Source organism: Rhopalosiphum maidis, chromosome 1 (genome assembly GCF_003676215.2).
Source record: "Rhopalosiphum maidis isolate BTI-1 chromosome 1, ASM367621v3, whole genome shotgun sequence".
NCBI classification, from domain to species: domain Eukaryota; kingdom Metazoa; phylum Arthropoda; class Insecta; order Hemiptera; family Aphididae; genus Rhopalosiphum; species Rhopalosiphum maidis.
Window position 1 is genome coordinate 14283782 of NC_040877.1, and position 18941 is coordinate 14302722.

General features: G+C 26.8%; 1 protein-coding gene across 2 annotated transcripts; it reads left to right on the plus strand.

Moving 5' to 3' along the window:
• The first annotated feature begins 792 nt into the window (after positions 1-792).
• Positions 793-18858, plus strand: LOC113547822 (serine/threonine-protein kinase Warts). Of its 2 annotated transcripts, none has more exons than XM_026948340.1 (7): positions 793-1283; positions 3665-4162; positions 14709-14823; positions 14925-16653; positions 16725-16900; positions 16958-17247; positions 17315-18858. In XM_026948340.1, exons 2-7 carry the CDS (start codon positions 3869-3871, stop codon positions 17744-17746), a joined length of 3036 nt encoding a protein of 1011 aa, XP_026804141.1. In that variant the 5' UTR covers positions 793-1283; positions 3665-3868; the 3' UTR covers positions 17747-18858. The 2 variants fall into 2 exon arrangements, with proteins under 2 accessions (XP_026804141.1, XP_026804142.1); XM_026948341.1 differs by lacking the exon at positions 793-1283 and adding an exon at positions 1339-1357.
• Positions 18859-18941: the final 83 nt, after the last annotated feature.

Here is an 18941-nt window from a genome sequence, read left to right on the forward strand (position 1 = left end):
CGACGGACTCGAGATCCGGTTCTCTAGAGCCAGTAATCGCACAACGAACTAAAATAAATATTATAGGTATTGCATTGGATGTGTAAGACGATATTATTTCTATTATTATCATTATTAGGAATCATAGCATACGCGAATACACAACATTATACCCAAATCTATACATAATAAGGTAATGTCACGGTGAGACTGTATCTGGCCAGGATTCCATTATCTCAAGTCTTAGGTTTAGCCGTTTAAGTATGTAGTACCATAATATTTGATCAGTAAACACTAAACGGTAGTTCCCGTCCCTTATTGCAGGTGCTCAGGAGAAGTAATTACTAATTCCCAGATGGGCCAGATGAAATCGAGAAAAATAATTACGTTTTCGCGTAGTAATAATATATATGGTCGTGTGTACACCCTACCTGGGCTACCTGCCTACTCAAAAAACAAAAAATGTTTTTTTTTTTCATTTTTCCATTATTTTGTTCACTACGTTTGAGCGTTTTTAAATGGATTGTTAACCGTTTCGATTTGAAAATAAAAAAAATACGCGCCTCTCTTAGTCGAAAATTTTCCGACTCCCGTTCGTGGTTCGGGACTCGTAGCAGTCGTAGCCCGTAGGCGACACCGTCATACCGACGCTGCGGGTACGTACACGCCGCACGGTGCACCACTCACCATACACACACACACACACACACACACACACTCGCTCAGCCGCTGACATCGCCGTATGATATTGTTGTTGTTGGATTTTTTTTTTTTTGGTAATAAAAATACGAATTTATTAATATATTAAAACGATAAAGAAAATACCGAAAAAGGTCGGGACGTGAGAAATGAACAGAAAAATATGAAAGAAGATTTATTTACGATCGTTCTTGTGTATTTGTGTTAATTAACCGTGCAGTTATTTTTCGACTAGTTTTAATTATCTCCCGTTGGTGGGGGGGACATCGGAATGTTGTAGCAATATGGCGGCGGCCATGATAATGGCACATTCGACAACGTAGACTCTTTGTTTTCGTTTCTCGATAATAGTGTTTTATAATACTTTTTATTTTTTTCGTCGCACCCGCGCCCGCCAATTCCACGCCCGACGATTGCCTTTGCGCGAGTCCCGCTCGTGTGTGTTTCATCCCGTGGAAAAGCCGATCCGCATTCGTTCTAAATGTGCGAAAAGTGTCGCGAGTTCTCTGTTCATCGTCCAAAGGCTGCATTGGTGGGTACGTGCACTGAACACGGACACCGAAGACCCTCCAATGACGGGTTAACGATACGCTACCGGTCCTGAGGTCAGTACCTACACGACAATTCGTAGACGGGTACCAATTTTAAGGGTCCGTACATGACGGGGTGTCCTGCTATGGTAATTTGTGCTATTCCCATTTTGTCTTGAGTCACAGTAGGTCCATCTGATATTTCAAAAGTATTAGGTACTTGTTACTATCATTAGCCTTATGCGATTTATAGATTTATGTCATACAGTTGACAAATGCATGCATCAATGGTATACATTAGAAAACATTGATGGTCAATTGACAAGCATCTTATTTATCGATCAAATTTTGTGAATGTTCTTATGATTAATTGGGAAAGGAAATTTAATATTGTATATTGGATAGGTCTTTAGTATCAATTATAATATATCTGTATGTAGTTAATTTTTGTTTGTATTAATTTGTATACGTTTTTTTAAGTTTTTTGTTTTCATTTGTACGTTGAGTCTTCGTATATTTATTGAATTTAAAAATTATATATACATTATTATCTACTCAACTTATTAAGTGTTTTTCTTATCCTGTCATCATAAATTTGATAAATGCAATTAAAACATTTATAATGTCATGTGGAAGATCACCACCAGTTAGTGGTGTTGTAAGCATTAATGAATTACCTAACTTGTATATATACTAAAAATTACTACGAGCAGAATCAATAATATTTAAATCAACATGAGAATCAATATTATTTCAAGTGATATTTAAAAATAATAGTTTTTGATTTTGAATTTGAAATTTACTAATTGAATACATTTTACCCTCAATTTTACCCTTGTAAAATATATTGTTACCTACTAGGTACATTTATTAAAAATTTTAAGTGGGAGATATTTTTTAAATTATTTAAAACAAAATATTCAAAAATTGAAGAGAAATAAAATCATTTATACATAAGTTGTGTTCTTGCAAATTGCAATAGGTCTTTAACATAAATTATTTTTTCATTGTCAAAATATATGTTGCTGTTATCATGAAAATTAATTATTTATGAAATAAATTTAAGTTTATGAATTCAGATATTACTACATATTATGTTTATAATATTTTTTATGGTATGGTCATTGAGATAGTTGGTAATTAATAATTAGTCTGTTATAAGTGTGTTATTTTAGGTATCTTGTCTACTTATTTATTTATACCTATAGGTACTTAAGTATAGGTATGTTACATATTATTACCATAATATTGATTGTATAAAACTCAGTGTTACTATTGTTTAATCACTAGTATCACTTAGTGGTATAATCTATTATTTAATATTAATATCACTAAAATATTAAAAGATCAACATTTTAATTTCTTTATTTTATGCAATAATTGAATTTATCAAATATTTAAATCAAATTTTGTTATTAAGAATTTAATATAATTTTGAATTGTGTTGTTTTATTTAATTATTACAAATTATCATGTTAATAAAATATTAAGTGGTAGTAATAGACAAAAGTATCTTTTACTTATCATTGAATTTATCAATAAATTAACAATATTATATAATTTAATGCTATCCCTGATGAATTCTATATAAAAAATATTATATTAAATATTTTTATTGATTAATTTTACTATTTAAACGATATATACCTAAAATAATTAATTTATTTTTTATAGAATTTTAATTTCATATTTCATTAAAATCATATATTCAAATAATTAATTTTATATTAAAAAAATAGTAACTCACTTAATTAAGATGTTTTTATACAGAATTTTATATATATTGAATATTTTTTAGGTAATACCTATATCAAACAAAATATTTTAACTGCAAGATATGTTCAATTTTTAAATATTATAAATATTATTTTATTATTGCTTAAAAAGTAGTAAAATATAACTTGATATTTAAAGCAACAAATGAGAAATAAGAAAGTATAGGTATTTAACTATTTTACTTAAATACATTTTTATAGATTAATTACATTCAAGAGTTAATACTTAAAATATTAATCCTGACTTATTTCTGGTTTTAATTCTAGAATACATTATTACAATTATTAGTAGGGTATGTAATTATTATGTTTTGAGATACTTAAATATAGTTTTAGTTTGTAAGGGATTTGAATATAATATTCTTGATTTTTCTCTTGGTTTGGTTGCATGGGGCTCTTAGATTTGAAGATAAAAAATTAATAATTTACTAATAGGTGTATAAACTACTTTTTTTTACCTACTTAAATAATTTTTTACATTTTTTTGTTTTAATGACACAATTTTAATCTTATAGAGTACAAGTTGTACTTATTTATTTTTTAATTGGAAGTTTGCTTCTATTATATAATGTTATATTATTATGAATATTATGAAAAATTATATTTTAGAAAAAGGCATTCTTGAAAATTGTATTATTTAAAACTCCAGCAGTTACTTTTATAATTGTTTTTATATTTCAGGTGTTTATTTTCAACTGTAAAGATTTGGATTTTTTACTTTTAATTAAGCAACTTCAGTTGCTTGTATCAACCATGTGATTGCTATATAAGTTGATCTATATACCAACACATGTTGTGTTCAAAATTGCCATGTGTGTGAGTGCGTAGTCTGTGTGTCCTCGGCCCCCAGTTAGTCATGGGCCGCCCGAGGAAGCCGTCGCCAGCATGAACTCTGCGGCGCCTGCATCGGGCAAACCATCTACCCGATCATCATCTTCGGGCTACCGCCAAAAGGCATTGGCAGAAATCCGCAATTCATTATTGCCCTTTGCAAATATTGGTGGCTGCGACAGCAGCGCTGCCAGCTGCGTGTCAAGCATTTCAAGTGCTTCAGGATCAGCCACCTCTGGCATTGGGTCTGTATCTGGCCTTAGTTCTCTTTCGAATAACTGTGTCGACAAAGAGCTTAACGCATTACGGCAGACACTTACTCAATTGATTGCAATGGGGTACACTGAAGTAAGAATTATTTGAATTATTAATTTAATACTTTAAAAGAAATTTTATTAAAAATTACTAAGAAATATAATATTATCATTAATTTATAACAAGCATAGCTATATGTTAAAATGAATATATTAAATCTATTCAATTTATTGAATAATATTTAAATCTATTTAAAGATTTGAACAAGTTATAGATGTATATTATTTATATTATTGCATATCTATATTAAATCGTTTTAGTGAGTCATCGATAAATAAATTTTATTTTGGAACATGATTACTGAATAGTTTAATATTGCTGATCATAATTTAAATATAAAATCTAAACAATAAAGCTCAAACTTTATCACATTTAAAAGTGACTAAAATGTATTTTGTTATTGCTCTAAAAATATCTTTAAATTGTATTAAAAATGTCCTGTTTATTAAATATACAATAAAATTGAATTTAAAAATATAATTTAAGTTTATTAAACAATAGTTTAAAAGAATATGTTCTATAGCAAATTTAATAAAAAAATTATCTTAATTGTCTGTTACATTGTATTAAGAATAATTTTTTCAAGTTTTTGAAAAAAAATCTCTGTGGTACATTATAACCCATCTTTTTCCTTTCAAAATATCACAACTTAAATATTTTTAAAAATTTTAAATCTATAATTTTTGTTTTTGTGTTACAACTTAGTATGTTGTATGTGCATCAATTATTAAATTATATTTATTATATTATACAACATAGTATGAGACAAGTTGCCACCAAATGTCACTGCTTGTTACAAAAAATGAATCCTCCAACAAGATGTGACTAAAAAATATTTAAAGATATTACTATAAAAAGTAAAATTTACAAAAGCAATAAATTTTGAGTCTTACTATTTAATATTTTCTGAAAATAATCGTTTTAAAATGTTTCTAAATTAATTAAAATCGGTTAACTGAATATAGTTTGTACAAAAAATAAACCACCACAAGTTATATTTTAATTTATAATAGAAATAATTAAACAATAGACATTTTTTTATTTTAGTTTTATGATATAATATTCTAGTACTAATTATTCGAGTAATTATTAGAATTAGTAAAAAGTTATAATATTATAATTATATTATTTACTACATAATGTTTATATTTAAGCATTATTTAATATTTGAATAAATAACATTTTAATGTTTAAATAGGTACTATAATTTTTAATTTGTTTATGAATTATGTGTATAATCATTTTGAAAACGATATTGACAATGTTACTGATCTAGTTATTTATATTTTTAACTATATCATACCACTCAGTAATTTTTTCTCACTCTGTATAGTATAATATACCATGAAATAGCTGTATCTATTGTTTAGCTACATGTATTACAGATTTTATATAATTAATTTTCGTTTAACATAGTAGGTATCTTTTATTAGGTATTATTGTTTATTTATTGTAAAACTATTAATTAAATAGTTATTGGCTATTTCTAATAAGATCACATAGTGCACTGTACAACATTTCAAGAAAAGACCAGTTGTCATTATTTGTAATAAAAAGGGTTCAGATTTAAAAGCTATATAATTAATAAAAAAGCATTTAAAATGTGAAAAAAAGTATTTATTTAAAAACAAAAAGCATTTACAAAATTAATTAAAAAATTAAATAGTTTGTTTATTGTATATTTTAACTAGTTTGTATTAAAAAACAAATGTGGACTGATGAACAATTTTGAATCTAGTATATCAACGCATTATGAACATATTTTAATCTATAGATAAGTAGTATGGATACTTTTATAAACATTAAATTAACTGGCCACTCGATAAAGTATTTAGCGATATCAATAAATATCACCAATAAAGGAACCCATTAAAAATAATTGACAAGCTTCAATGTACCGTCTTCAGAAGATTTTATCGTTTTGTATCGTTAAAACGCATGTTATGTATAAATAAACTAGTAAATCAATTGAAAATTAAACACAAAAGAAGCATTTATAATCAAAAATTAATATTAAGTAAAAAAGACAAAAAAAAAATGTATTCATTGTCTTAAATAATAAATGACACATTTTTATATAAAAATTATTTTTCTATTATTATTATTATTATAAAACAGGTTTTGTCTTCAAATCCGAACCTTAGTAATAAATAATAATATTATAAATGGTCTTTATGATTTAATATTTATAGTATCTAACAACAACCAAGTTGTTATTAAAAATAAAATTTTCTTGTGATAGAATGGCTATAGTTTGTCTCTCGAAAGAAAGATACCATTTTGTGTGTATGTTGACTAAGTTACAAATCAGTTGTGCTTATAGACGTGCGCACAGGGGGTACCAAGTGTGCCCAGGCACTCCACGACATGTAATTGGGGGCCCCAAAATTTAAGTTCTATAACATATATGGATCCATATTTTAACTAATGTTACTAGAATAAAATAATTATTTTTTCTAAAATAGGTTAGGTATTACCAAATCTTAAGGGACAAAAAGTTTTTTTTCATTATAGTGAGTTTTCTTAGTAACAAGGGTTTTGTAAAAGAACAACATTTTACTGATACAAAAATTATACTTAAATATATTTTATTATTCATCGTTTTTTTATTTTTTTATTTTATTTTACATATGCAACAATTATTAAAAATAGTCTGTCATTTTTGTTTGAACATGTTTGAAACTTTTCTATGAATTTTGTCTATATCCTGGGATTAGTTAGTATCATGTTTGTGAAATAATAAATATTTTTGTAATATATTAATTTGTTATGGAAAATGAACTAATAACCAACCATTATTAAGAACATTTTACATTATAAAAGAGTTTTGTTATAGAGTTTTAACTGTAATTTAAACTGTAGATAAGAGAATTTACTATCATTGTTAATTGTTGTATTCTATTCATCTAAACTATATAATAAATACCTGATTTAATAAATAAAACTATTCATTAATTTATACGTGATAATTTTAGGAAAGTATTCTGTTTCAAATTATGAAGTTACTAATATGGTTGTGATTTTAAAATTAAAAGATGATATTGATTTCACCAGGATTAAAAACATTTGTCAGTATGGCCTGAATTATAAAAATAGGAGCATAGAAAAACTTATTCGGGAGATCCTTACTGACTTATTAAATTAAATCAACAGATACTTAATTTAATCGGTGGTTAAATCTAATCTAGTTTTAAAACTTTTTTGAATACCATGTTTATAAATAAATTAGGCACACATGTATTGTATAAATATTAAATATATATCTAATATTTTAAAAAACTATTTCCTATGTTGAAAAAATATTAACATTATCCTATAACTCATAACAAAGCATAAGTAAAGTAAAACTAGTCAAAAACTATTGAAAATTAAATTAAATTGCTTAACAAAAACAAAAAGTATTTTTTAGAAAAATAAGTAAAAATTTATTTTAAAATTATTCATTCAAATATTATTATAACATTTTTGTGTCTTAAATAAACGCTTAAATCTTTTAACCATAATTCCTTGGTAAAATTATATCTTAAATATTAAATTTAGGTACCAATCTGGGTACCAATAAAATAACAAGATAAAACATAATATTAGAAATCACACTGATTCTTTCATTTTAATTCTTTTGAGAAAATATCTTAAAGGCGAGGTTAAAGGTTAATGGAGTTTCATTAATAATTGAATTAATATTATTAAATTATGTTATTTTTAATATGTAATAGTCATAAACCATCCAACCTTTTCAGACATTTGTATTCTTTTTTGAGCAGAAAACAATCTTTAATTTGTGTAAGGCATGTATAAGTATAATTAAGTTTGAACATCAGACTTAACAAATACTAATTTTGAGCAAATATTGTAATTGTACACTTAGATCTTAATACTGTATAATAAGTTGTAGACTGATATATGATTATAAAAAGTTAAGATTTTGAATTAGTGGAAGGGTTCAACAACATAAAAATTTGCTGGGAGGCCAATAGGGTGTCACTATTGTGATATTTTTTAATATTATAGCAGGCATATTACTAATAAATATTTAACAGTTATAGGTAATTGTATTAACAAAATTTCCTAAAAACTTCCTTTTTTAATTTTAATAGGAACCAGTAATTTAATTAGTCTTATTATCATTATATACCCTTATTTTGTCTCAGTCTTACTAATGCAGAACTTGGTAATTCTTATGTTCAAAATAATCTTTGTTATTTTTAATATTAAAGTAAATTGATTTATTGGCTACTAGCTGTCCCTGTACATTTCGTTGCTCGTACAAAATGCATCCATGTTAAGTTTGGTTGCCTAATGCTAATATTTAGCATGAGAATAAAAACTATTTTTGGTTTTCTGATTTGGTTTGTAGATGATATTTTCAACATATGAACTTTACATGACTGTCCTGCCCAGCATCGCATTTTTTTAACCGATTATGTATCATTCGTTAAAAATAATCTATTATTCAATTATTATTTTTATTATTATTATTATTTATTTCTATTATTTATCGCATAGGATTAAACATAATAAAGATGTAATATATTGAGGTCATTATTTCGGATAAAAACTATCCTATCTTATGACGGAGACAAAATTACAACACTTTGATCATAATTTTATCAAAATCAGTTGAGTAGTTTTGTAATGCATCGAGAACGTATAATGTCGCACCCCAAATTTTTATATAGCGATATATCTATATTTATATATATATCTAAAATTCCAGTCGACAGTCGACCCTAAATAATAATTTTATAATTTTATGACCACAAAGGAAAAACATATTCTCATTTCTTATAACTTTATCAAAAGTTTGGCCTACCCTGGAATCTAAAGTAATCTATTTACTTTTTTTTTTTTTTTAGTTACCTATTTATTTATCTATTTAGTAATTCACTCATCAACGCCCAGACCGAACCGCTGGGTCTAGAGACTTGAAATTTTGTACAGAGGTTCCTTAAGCAATGTAAGGGCGCATTAAGAATGACTTTTTCAAAATTCGACCTTTAAAGGGGTAAAGGAGGTTTTTAATATAGCTATATAAAATTAAACATATAGTATCTTTTAATTGTTTAATAACTGTTATTTCTAAAAATATGTCTAATTATTTTAGATAATGTTTTTTTTTGTTTTGATTTAATTTTTTTGAATTAATTTTGTAATTAATAATTAACTTTATCGGATTAAATTTATGCCTATGACACTCACAAAGAATGTGGCTTTCTATTGGTAAAAGAATTTTCAAAATCGGTTCAGTAGATCCAAAGATTACCTCTAATATCGTCAAAAAACGACTTCTCTTTATATAATAGTTTAGAATGCTTAGATTATCAAATTTAAAGATACGTATAGGCCACGGGTATGTTTTTAAATTTTAAATTTACATTGCTCAGAATTTGCTTTTAAATTAAAATATAAAAAAATAATAGGTTATTAGGTCAATTCACTCTTGATATTAAAAATAACATGAGTTAAATGGATTATATTTTAGTATATTATTACGTTTGTAAAATAGAAGCCGCATGCGGGTATCATTATCACATCATTAATATTAACTAATAATCCAATATTCTAAAAATAAATTTCCTTATTTATTTCCCCGTCTATTTTTGACAGAGTGATTAAATAATAATTTTACAGTATTATATTATTATTAAAGTTTTTATCGTTATTTTATTATTTAATGTTTTATGAATCATGATACTAACTACAGCTTTCATCTAGTCATATGTAGAAATCATACAAAACCACCAAAGGAAAAATTAGAGCCTTACATTATATAGTATATAATATTCTATATGCTGTATACTAGATACGAGTTTACCTCATCAATGAGTTAGTCTTCTTTTTCTCGGCTTAATTATTTTTTAAGGGTTTATTCGTCACAATAATATCGTGATATGTACCACTTTTATCTGTCTCGAACAATTGCATTTCATTCGTCTATTCCCATTGTTTTCAAATTCTCCGTCAATTCCCTTTTTCTGAATAGTCAACGTGATTTTTTTCCTAGAAGTTCCCAATTGAAAACTGCTCTTCATTGTCTCCTCTTTGGATATCACCTTACCGTTGAAATCTGATGAAGCTTGTTACTGTACTAAGTCCACTATATTTACTGCAGTTCCCTATTCGCCAACTTTCTATCTTTGTTGAACACATGAGCTATAGTTTTTTTACCGATTACCGAACTGTAGTTAACTGCATATAGTTAATATATTTTAGAAATAATTGTCGATATGACAAAGATATAAATTTTTTTATCGGAAATTATTAAAACATATATCAAATGTCTATTAATAGCGAGATTAATAGTTAAAAGGTACAGAATATTTTGAAAATTATACCATGTATAAAAAATGCTAATGTATTGAAAATTTCTTCAGTTATTCGCTTTTGAATTACAACAAATTAAAAAAATATTTTTTTATCAAAAACTACATTTGCATAAAAATTCCCGGTTTTCTATTTTTTTTATCATTTATTAAGTAAAAGTACTAAGATATTTTACTTTGACTCTTCAAAGTACCATCTAGATTCGCAATTTCAAGTTGAATATTGAAATATTTTTCTACAGTAAAAAGTAATTATAAAATCAACAACATTTCTCTTTCCGTACAGGATTTAAAATTCTAATTATTTACACTATGAATTAATTATATGAAAATATTACTAAAATAAATCAATTACCTATTAGTACTTATAAGTTATAAGGTTCTAAAATTTAACATTTAAAGTATATGGATTTTAACAAGATCAAAATATTTTATCTTCTGACTCAAAATTAGTAACTTATAGTCTAAATAATATAAAAAATAAAAAATAAATATATGCTTAATAATTTGTTATATTATATAACTTATGCAATCATTGAATAATTCCTATCTTTTTTTATAATTTGTATTTTGTTGATTTTTATTTTTCATATAATATTTATCAATAAATACTGATTTTTTGCTTTGAACTAAAACATTAAGAGGTCTAACACCTAATAATTATTTATTTAGTCGAAAAAATATATACATATATATATATACATTTCCAGTTTGTTTGTTTTAACTTAAAAATGTAGGAATGTAGAAAGTAACCTAACCTAATCTACGAATTTACCAATTCATATAATAGATATTAGTTTTATGGATTCATTCTATCTTTCATTACTTTAGTAACCACTGTCGCATGATTGCATAGACATATGTATCTGGAATGTAAGATCTTATTAAAAGGTGTAAGTGACCTTGTCCCAATCCTCTGGGGTGATGTCTGCCTTTCGAACATAAAAATATTTGAACGAATCATAATCTTAAGAAATAATTTTCTAAATCCTTAAAAAGTTATAGCAATATGTTTTTAATTTATTTAGCAAGTATTATCTCACATAAATTATTTTTTTATTTCGCTGCATTTTAAGATACAATTAACAATATTTGTATACTTATACTTATTTGATACATCTAACATCTAAGCACAAAAATATTTGGAATCATGTTTTTTTTTTAATATAAAATATTTAAGTATACTGAAGTAATGAAAATGGTAAAATATAAACTTGATTGAAAATTATTGTAATTTATATAAATGCATTACTAATTGTGCACTTGGTGAAAAATGCAAATGTATAAACCCCGTTAAGAGTTTAAGATTAAACAGGTTTAATGAATTTTTATATTGTAAAATAAAAATAAAACATTAGATTATAGCTTAGATTGTTTATGTATATTAAGGAACCCCGGTAAGGTAATTATATTCCCATGAATTTGTACTTTGTATAAAAGTATGTATATAGTATTATCCTTGTTATTCTTATGATTGATCGAGTAAGAAAGATATACGAAACCGGTCCGTGTAATTGCAAAAGTATAGACACGTTTTTCGAGTTTAATTACATTTAATTAAAAAAATATATCTCTGTGTGTGTGTGTGTGTGTGTGTGTGTGTGAAATTGGGTATTTTTATATGTATTTTTAGTTCTAGATTAGAGCTGCTTATTATTTATTATTACGCGACATGTGCTGAAATGATACGGGAAAAATAATTCTGATTTAAATTGAAATTAATTTTTTTTTAGATCAAGTAGAGGGACCAACCCAATATTAGCGTGCTACTTTCACTAGACATCATTATATATTCATTAATACTTTTGGTTAACTCGATGAACAAACCCCATCTTGATGCTAAAATAAGGCCAGTTTAAATTATTGTTCTCATCAAATTCTAATTGTAACTGTATGGGTTTAAATTAAAAAAATATATCATGATTGATAATAATATCATTTAGTAATTTCGACACAAATGCGTTTGAAAACTTGGAACACCGCTTTGGAATATCGGTTGTAATATTATTTTATTAATTTTAAACTTCTTAGAAACTTTATTGGATAACACCTATTTATAACTAATGATATTTTTATCTCTTAATTACCTATTGTCTTTCCTATATTTTTTATGTTCAATATAAAAGATATAATCAATTTTAAAAAACCTTTTATTTTGAACAAAAAATATTACACTGGTAATATTTAACTTTAAATACTATATATTATAAATAATATTTGTTTATTCCTTTGATCTCGTATACATTTTGGAGAAATGTGATCGCGCACGTTTATAGTTCTAAATATCAGATGTTAAGCCGTGGTCACACGATGAGAATTATTTGGTATAATAATACAGGGTGATTATTTTATCATTGTATACTCATTATTTCAAAAAGTATTCATGTTATTGAAAACATTTTTTTACATGGTTCAAGTTGTTAAAAAACAACGTTTTTATTAAAAAGTTATATTCTTAAATATATTTTTTTAAATTTTTTACTTTTTTGAATGACAGCATAGTTTTAATTTTATATTCCAAAGCAGAATAATTTTATGAGTATTTTGATACATAAAAATCGAATTTAGGACGAGTTGTTTGTGAGTTATACATATTTAAAGTTTTGATTCGTTGAGTGGAAGTGGTACGGGCGGGGTACCCTGCAAAATGTTTGTCCATTATTCCGCTTGTCTAAACTTTAAATACGCATAACTCACAAACTACTCGTCCTAAATTCGATTTTTATGTATCAAAATACTCATAAAATTATTCTGCTTTGGAATATAAAATTAAAATTATGTTGTCATTCAAAAAAGTAAAAAACTTAAAAAAAATATAAGGATAAAAAATATTTAAAAATATAATTTTTAATAAGAACGTTGTTTTTTAACAACTTGAACCATGTAAAAAAATGTTTCCAAAAAAATGAATACTTTTTGAAATAATGAGTGTCTTGTGCTAAAAGAATCGCCCTGTATAACTGTGTAATAATTACTGTTACACTGTAATGTATTTTTTTCATACGTTTAATGTCTGTGGTGAGTAAATTGTGATAGAACTATAGAAGGTAAAAAACTGGTAAAATACAAAAAAAAATGTTAACACATGCAATTATACTACCCAAATTATTAACTGCAATAGTAAAAAGTTAGCATGGTGTGTTAACTGATTATAATTATTAAATTAATTATCATGCATGATAATATGATATGCACACTTCATGCATGAAAATTAAGTAAAATTTACAGCACGGACATAATATATACTAGTCCGTAGTTTTTTGTTTATTTTGTAACCAATGATAATAACATATATAAACATTTTACATTTTAAAATAAGGTTATCCATCCCTATTAAGCTATTGCCAGTGTTGGGTAAACATAGTGCTTATGTTAGTATTAGTTCTTATCGCATTTTCATTGTGTGACTGTTGCTTAACATGATATTAATTGATATTAATATTTTTTCTTCATCTCAAAATATTTACTTTTTTATGTAAGATTTCTAAACAAACAATTTTTATGGTCAAATTTGAATGTTTAAAATTGTTTTTATTTTTATTTTAATGCTAAATATTACTTCATATTGTAGTAACAACGTCTCGTTTATATTTTACAAGGTGGTTATTAATAATAGTTTGGTTTACAATTTAAAATATATCCTATGCTTAAATTTTTTTTTTTTAATAATAATTTAAATAGTATCAAAAAAGCATTGTTGTAACTTTTATGTATGGTAGTGTAATTAAGATTAATTATGCAACAGAAACCTATTTTAATCAGGCATGAAGCAGTTTCCTATTTTAGGTATGACATTCTATAGCCTAAAATAGTAATAAAAAAAATAATCAGCTGTCTGTTAATTTTATTTAACATAATAAGAATAGTTGATAGTGTATGATACAAGAGCAAGGTAAAATAATGCTTAGCCGTTACAATTAAAATTTCTGTTATAAAGTTATTCCAAGAAAATATGAAGTATTACTTAACTTTTAGTTAATAAACTATAATTTAATGTTTATAAGACATTTTGTATCAGCTGCTTACTGAATAATTAAATAATCAGTTAAACTTTTAAATATTTATTAATTATTTAAAAATAATTTAAAAAAATAAAAAAGTTTTTTTATTGTAAGTTATAGAAATTAATTTAAATTAAAAACTATGTCACATTTTTTGTTTACCTTAGATTGGTTCCATTATACTTTTTAATTTTGGTATTATATATTATATTTATTTCATTTAACTAATTATTATTATTATTTATTTTTTTTTAGGAAGCATCATTAAGAGCACTTAAAGTATCTGGAGGACGGTGTGAAGGAGCTCTAGATTTTCTAGCTAAACAACAGCAATGTGATTTGTCTAATGGATGCAGCAAATCTTCATCTGGTAATTATTATTATATTTTTATATTTTTTTATGAGCATAATAAATAATATTATAATTTATAATATCTAATATTTAGTTATATGCATATTATTATTTTACAGGATTATGTAGTAGTAATAAATTGATCAGAAAATCAAGTTTAGAAAGAAGTGGAGTTGGTCCAAGGAGTAGTCCTGGTCAAGATAGTGGTGCAGGAAGCTCAAGGTCAGATAGCCCAAGACAACCTGATCTAGTCATCCACTCTCATCCACCTTTATCTCGTCAATATTCTCCTTCTGCATATTCAGAAACTCCTCCACCACCTCCACCTAGAAATAATAGTACCCCACCACCTCCTCATGTACCAACACACATGCAACAGTTGCTTAAGCGCATGTCACCAGCTCCTGCTGTTCCTTCACGGCCACCAGCACCTACGCCAGGAACTTCATGTAGTTCTAATCAAAGAGGTACTTCACCAATGGTTGTTCAAAATGGTCCACAAGCACAGCAACAATTATCTCAACAGATGCAAGCCTTAAGTATGACTACTGCTGAACCCCCGCCTCCTTATCCAATAGTTGGAGCTCCACCACCACCACCCTCATACTCTGTTTCAATTCAAGAATACCGAAAATCACCGTCTTCTGGAGTGTTTTCAAATGCAGGGTCATCCAGTCCTGTATCTGGATCAACAAATGGAAGTATGTCATCTTTAACTCGACCTACACCATTGCAAGCTTGGGGAGCTAGACAAACTAAGACTCAGTCACCAATTATAATGCAGTCTGTACGAAGTACTTTAGTCCAAAAACCTATACTTCAAACTGCTGTTGCACCGCAAGCTCCAGTACCTACTTCTCCATCCCCAGTTCCACCTCCATCTTATGCATCATCTATTCAACATAAACAACAAGCTCAAAAAGCAGTTCAACAACCTCAACAAGCGTCATTGTCTTCACCCCCATCAGTTGTGCCAACAACTGAACCTCCTAGCTATGCAAGTACTATGCAAGCGCTGGCTGCCCAACGAGTAATTACTAATCCATTGCCACCACCACCACCGTATGCTGAGGATCATCAACATAGGAAGCCTACTCCTCCATTACCGCCTATTCCATCATCATCTGTTGCTAAAAACAAAATGATGAATTGCATTAATTATCATCATCCTTTTAATAATAATAATAATAATAATAATAATGGCATTACCAATGGACATGATGATGAAGATGATAGTCAGTCGAAAATAGATCACCAGTCTCCTATTCCAGAGCGAAAACTTATTAGTAAAGAGAAAGAAGAAGAAAGACGGGAATGTAAAGTAAAAAATTATTCTCCTCAAGCATTTAAATTCTTTATGGAACAACATGTAGAAAATGTTATAAAGTCACATAAACAAAGAGTGTTTAGACGTGTTCAGCTTGAGACCGAAATGGCTAAAATAGGTTTGAGTGATGAAGCTCAGTGTCAAATGAGAAAAATGTTATCCCAAAAAGAATCAAATTACATACGTCTTAAACGAGCAAAAATGGACAAATCAATGTTCACAAAAATCAAACCGATTGGAGTTGGTGCTTTTGGTGAAGTTACATTAGTTAGGAAAATTGATACAAACCATTTATATGCCATGAAAACATTAAAAAAAGCACATGTACTTAAGCGTAATCAAGTTGCCCATGTAAAAGCTGAAAGAGATATACTAGCAGAAGCTGATAATGAGTGGGTTGTTAAACTATATTATTCGTTTCAAGATAAAGATCATTTATACTTTGTTATGGATTATATACCTGGTGGAGATTTGATGTCATTGCTAATCAAATTGGGAATATTTGAAGAACATTTGGCAAGGTGAGTTGCTTTATTTTAATTTACTATGTTTTATTTTATACTTATTAACTAAATAATAAAAATGTTTTTAGGTTTTATATTGCTGAATTGACTTGTGCTGTAGAGAGTGTACATAAAATGGGTTTCATCCATCGAGACATCAAGCCAGATAATATATTGATTGACAGAGATGGTCACATCAAACTAACTGACTTTGGATTATGCACTGGATTCAGATGGACTCATAATTCAAAATATTATCAAGATGGTAAATATTTTTCATATATTAAAAAATCAAAATTCTTATTAACCATGAATATTTTAGGTGAGCACTGTAGACAAGACTCCATGGGTGGTGGTGAAGAATGGAGTGTAAATGGTGCAGAATGTCGATGTCACCAGTTAAAACCTTTAGAGAGGCGACGTCGACGAGAACATCAAAGGTGTGAAGCCCATTCATTGGTTGGAACACCGAACTATATAGCCCCTGAAGTATTACTTCGAACCGGCTACACACAATTATGTGATTGGTGGAGTGTTGGAGTCATCCTTTATGAAATGTTGGTCGGATCGCCTCCATTTCTTGCTAACACCCCTGCAGAGACTCAATACAAGGTACATAAATCATTTTTTACTAATTATGAAGTGATAATTTACAATTATTTGAATTCATTTGTTGCAGGTTATACATTGGGAAAATACTCTACAAATACCAACATCTGCTAATCTATCACCGGAAGGTGCTGATCTTATACTAAAGTTATGTACTAGTAAAGAAAACCGCTTAGGTAAGAATGCTGATGAAATCAAAAATCATCCATTCTTCCAAGAAATAGATTTTGAAAGAGGAATGAGACGTCATAATCCTCCACATGTACCACGCATTCAGTTTTCAACTGATACATCTAACTTTGATCCTATCGATCCAGAACGTCTTCAGAACTCGGATTCTTCTGATCCTGATAATAGGAGTTCTGATTCTGATGGTAACCGTCCATTCCATGGATTCTTTGAGTTTACCTTTAGACGTTTTTTTGATGATGGCGGTGGACCATCTTTCCATACTAGAATTAGTTTGGATGATAATGATGGACAAGGCGCTGTATATGTTTGATCTTAGTAAATTCTGTGATGGTTAAATTTTGGTATATGTGGGGACATTAATGAATGCTCAATTAAAGCCATTTTAATAGTTTAAATAAAGCATTCATAGTGTATAAGTAAAGAAATAAATTTATAAAAATGTCATTAATATAAAATCCAATTTTTTTAATCATGATGAAAACTAGAAATAAGGTGATAAATAAAAAAAAAATAAAATAATAGAATAATGTTCATTAAACAATAAGATATGCCACATATTGTACTGAGTATAGCTTGTTTTCAGCTTTTCTATTGCAACACAATTATTTGTGGCAAAAAGCTCAGTTTGAGGTGTTAACCTCCCTTAGAACATAAGCTTTATTTAGTTACCAAAATTGTCTTTGTATTTTAATATTTTAGTTCCCTGCTATTCATAAATTAATACCCTTTTCCAAATTCTAACTCCCCTTTTTTCCTGTTGTATTTATATCTTTTAAAATTAAACTATTTTTAAGTTTATTTTAGGATTTAATGTGTTTCATCATTCATCTTATTATTATTATCTTTAGAAAAATGAACCAATTATGGGCTGTGCAAAATGACAGGGATTAAATTACTGAGCTTAAAAACGAATTTAACTTATATTTATATAAATTTATATATTTAAACAAAATTATCATCTTTCTATGCAGTTACCAAATTTATTTAAAAAAAAAAAAAATAATAATAACTAATTTTTTTGTAATTTTAAATAACTTAAGATACCTGCTCTCTTTATTTCTCTCTGATTATTATTAATACTACTACTATTATAATTATTATTATTATTATTATTTTTGTTTGTTTGTTTTAATGATCTAGTTGAATTTGCTCATTTCAATAATGTTTCGGCGTCATTTTAGTTGACTTGTCTGTGATAAACAATTATTTAGAGAAAATAAAATCTAAAAACAATTCGGCCAAAATGACGCCAGGCTTGTTTATTACAGATCTGCTTAGTGTTTTTTTTTTTTATTATTATTATTTATAAGTAATATTGAATTCATTGTATTATATTACTCATGTGTATTGTACAAGTTGATTTAAAGTTATACTTTTGTCACAGTGTATATTTTTATTATTATTTTTTTTTTTTTTTTAGGAAAAGTGATATGTAAACATAAATGTAATGTATATTTTTTTATTACAAAAAGTCAATAACATATTTTTATTGCATTTTTACTGAT